The 1,715-nt window shown below is 49.7% G+C and overlaps 1 protein-coding gene across 1 annotated transcript in view; it reads right to left on the minus strand.

The window, feature by feature from the left end:
- Positions 1 to 989, minus strand: part of slc25a11 (solute carrier family 25 member 11) — an 8,812-nt gene extending 7,823 nt beyond the window's left edge. Inside the window, exons 1-2 of the mRNA XM_008300335.1 lie at positions 765 to 989; positions 372 to 431 (exon numbers count right to left, since the gene is read on the minus strand). Of these exons, the coding sequence (XP_008298557.1) occupies positions 372 to 431; positions 765 to 829 (125 nt within the window). The 5' untranslated portion in view covers positions 830 to 989. The remainder of the gene's footprint in view (positions 1 to 371; positions 432 to 764) is intronic.
- Positions 990 to 1,715: the final 726 nt, after the last annotated feature.

Here is a 1,715-nt window from a genome sequence, read left to right on the forward strand (position 1 = left end):
AGCACTAGCCTGACTGCCAGCATTAGCCTGACTGCCAGCATTAGCCTGACTGCTAGCACTAGCCTGACTGCTAGCATTAGCCTGACTGCCAGCACTAGACTGACAGCTGACCAGCAGAACACCAAAACAAATAGTTCTGGTGAGCGTTTAAATGCAGCTTTCCCTCACTAATGTCCGAGTCTGTCTTAGTACAAGTTATAACTTTCTGCATATTTTTTTAGCTCGTTCTGTTCTGACGGATCACAGCCGGATGAGCAGGTGCTTAAAGCAGTGCAGCGCTCCCCCTGCACCGGTGTCCCTTCGGAGGCTGAACCGTCGCCCTGTCCCGCCTGCTGTGAGCTGGTTAAATGAGGTTAATGTTGGTTACTGACTCGATGCTGATGTCGAAGGGGACACGGACCAGAGCCCTGATGGGGACACGGACCAGAGCCCTGATGGGGACACGGACCAGAGCCGTGATGGGGACACGGACCAGAGCCGTGATGGGGACACGGACCAGAGCCGTGATGGGGACACGACAGCGTCGCTGCGCTGAGAACTATTCACGGTCAGCTAGCGTTAGCCGCTAGCATTAGCAGCCGGCGTTAGCAACTGGTGGTGCAGCCGGACGGAGCCGGAACAGCTCCATTGCTCAACGGCTCGACATTAAACGGAGGCTTCAGCACAAAAACGTCAATGTGTGTTAGCTCCTCTGTTAGCTCCTCCGTTAGCAGCCTGACCTCTCAAATTAGCATGTTAGCATGACAGCTCGCAGCGGCGCTTACCCGGCCAAACCCCCGAACAGGAACTTGATGGCCTTCGGAGAGGTCTTGGGCTTTGCCTCCGCCATGTTTCCCCCGGTCGGTCGGTGGGTGGGTCAGTGGCCGGCTTCAGAGTCCCGCTGTCTGCCTGCCTGTGTGCCTCTGGGCGGGTCGGTCCACCTGCTCTCTCACCGGTGCAGCAGCAGCAGCAGCAGCGGCCGGGGCAAGGTGACTCTCTGAAGCGGTCACGTCCGGAAACACGAGGTTCAGCGGACCAATCAGGAGGCGAGGACGAAGGGCCGAACACTGACGAATGGCGCCGATGATTTATGCTGCATTCAGGTACTCCATTAAGGCTCGTAAACCTGAATTGTCACTTCAGGATTAAGATGGCTGTGAAATTGTTGCGGTTTAAGCAGATAATGTTCTATTATGAAAACTAATATTGATGTTAATAAATTATATTTGAATGGATTCAAATGATTTTATGGAATATATATATGATGGTGGGGTAAATACTATGTAGGGACGGAATGTTGATGTAGACGGTAAGGTATATGTCCGACAGGACCTGAAGGCAACCAAACCGCCATAAGCGTCGAAAAAAACCCTAAGAACATGTCTTAAAATACATATTAAAGGTAATCTAAAGTATAAATTTCCCACCGGTTGCATAAAAATGTGACAGTACACATATACTGCTGTGGTAGAGATGATTAGAGGATCAGTCACACAGAAATGCACACTCAGCATTAAACATTTTAAAGAATAAAAATTAAAATACACATATAGCAGAAAAAAATGTGTCGTAAGAGTGCACGATTACATCTAAAGCTACTGCTGTAATAATAGTAATACTGATGAACCTGTAGCTGAAGGAGGTAACTGCAGCGGCGGTGGCCTGAAGCTGATCAATGACATCAGAACCAAAGAGAAACGAAAAATAGGAGCCAGGAGTGTCAAAAAAGCGAAGCT

The sequence above is a fragment of the Stegastes partitus genome, unplaced genomic scaffold (assembly GCF_000690725.1).
Source record: "Stegastes partitus isolate 25-593 unplaced genomic scaffold, Stegastes_partitus-1.0.2 Scaffold1526, whole genome shotgun sequence".
Taxonomy (NCBI): Eukaryota; Metazoa; Chordata; class Actinopteri; family Pomacentridae; genus Stegastes; species Stegastes partitus.